This window comes from Naegleria gruberi, assembly GCF_000004985.1.
Source record: "Naegleria gruberi genomic scaffold NAEGRscaffold_1438, whole genome shotgun sequence".
NCBI lineage: Eukaryota > Heterolobosea > Eutetramitea > Acrasida > Naegleriidae > Naegleria > Naegleria gruberi.
Window position 1 is genome coordinate 1 of NW_003162628.1, and position 1,100 is coordinate 1,100.

The window sequence follows — 1,100 nt, forward strand, 5'->3', positions numbered from 1 at the left end:
CTCGCTTCATACGAATCCATATTATACGAAACTTGATTCTCTGCTGCCTTTCCAACACAACATCCACAACAACTCTTCATCATTTCTCCCAAACTCCAACAATAATCTGAGCAACATGACCCACAATCACAACACTCAAAATCACTGCAATCCATTCGTCCACATCCATTCGAACAACATTCGGAACAACTTGAGAAACACATTCTGCATCCACCTCCAATCATTGAATATCCAGCAATGATACAACAAAATCCAAATGCACCAGCACTCACAGCCCATTTAAATAGTTCAGAATCGGATTTGGAAGACGAATACGAATAATCACTTGGAGTGTAGAGGAAGAGGACTCCCAGGGCAATACTGACGAATCCAACGATGAAACCAAAGATAATGAGGCCAATTCCTGCAAAGATGGTGAAAGTGGCCTTTCTATATTCACGCATAGTGTCTCGGAGTGACATTTTTTTTTGTTGAATCGACGATGAAAAAAATACCTCAACAAGACCATCCTCCGGATACGGAAGGGAGTAATTTGCTTGCTGACAGGATTTTTGTGTTAGAGAGAGCAATTGAAACCTACCAAAAGGAAAACAATAATCTCCGTGACTATCTTCAACAACTTGTAAATATATGTAATGGTCACCCGTTATTGAATAATAATAATAATAATCCCATCAAACCTGTAAATAATAATCTGATCAATACCCAACCATCAGAAAATGAAAATCTATTTATTACTAGAAATCCAGTAAATGTTAGAAATCTACCAACTAGTAGAAATTTAATTAATGGTGGAAATTTCTTGACTGAGACAGTTCAAATATGCGATAGTAATCCTAAAAATAGAACTGTCAGTTATGCTGATATTACAAGATTAGCTCCTATTAAAGCTCAGCCATCTATTAAGAAAACAATAGCAAAACAAAAATCAACAACTAATAAGATGAAAAGAAATATGGCAACTAATACTAGACCTAACAAACGTAAATCTAATTACAATCTTAATCAAATAATTAATGTAATTTGCTACAAAGATGTTACTAACGAATTTGTTGAACAAATTACAGACCTACTCGGTGACTCTGTAATCATTAGAGTTA

General features: G+C 35.1%; 1 protein-coding gene across 1 annotated transcript; it reads right to left on the bottom strand.

Annotated features, from left to right (window-relative positions):
* Nucleotides 1–12: 12 nt before the first annotated feature.
* Nucleotides 13–461, bottom strand: NAEGRDRAFT_77120 (uncharacterized protein; the record flags this gene model as incomplete). The annotated part of the gene is made up of 1 exon (XM_002667924.1): nt 13–461. A coding segment is annotated over one exon (449 nt), but the record flags the coding sequence as incomplete, so codon positions are not given.
* Nucleotides 462–1,100: the final 639 nt, after the last annotated feature.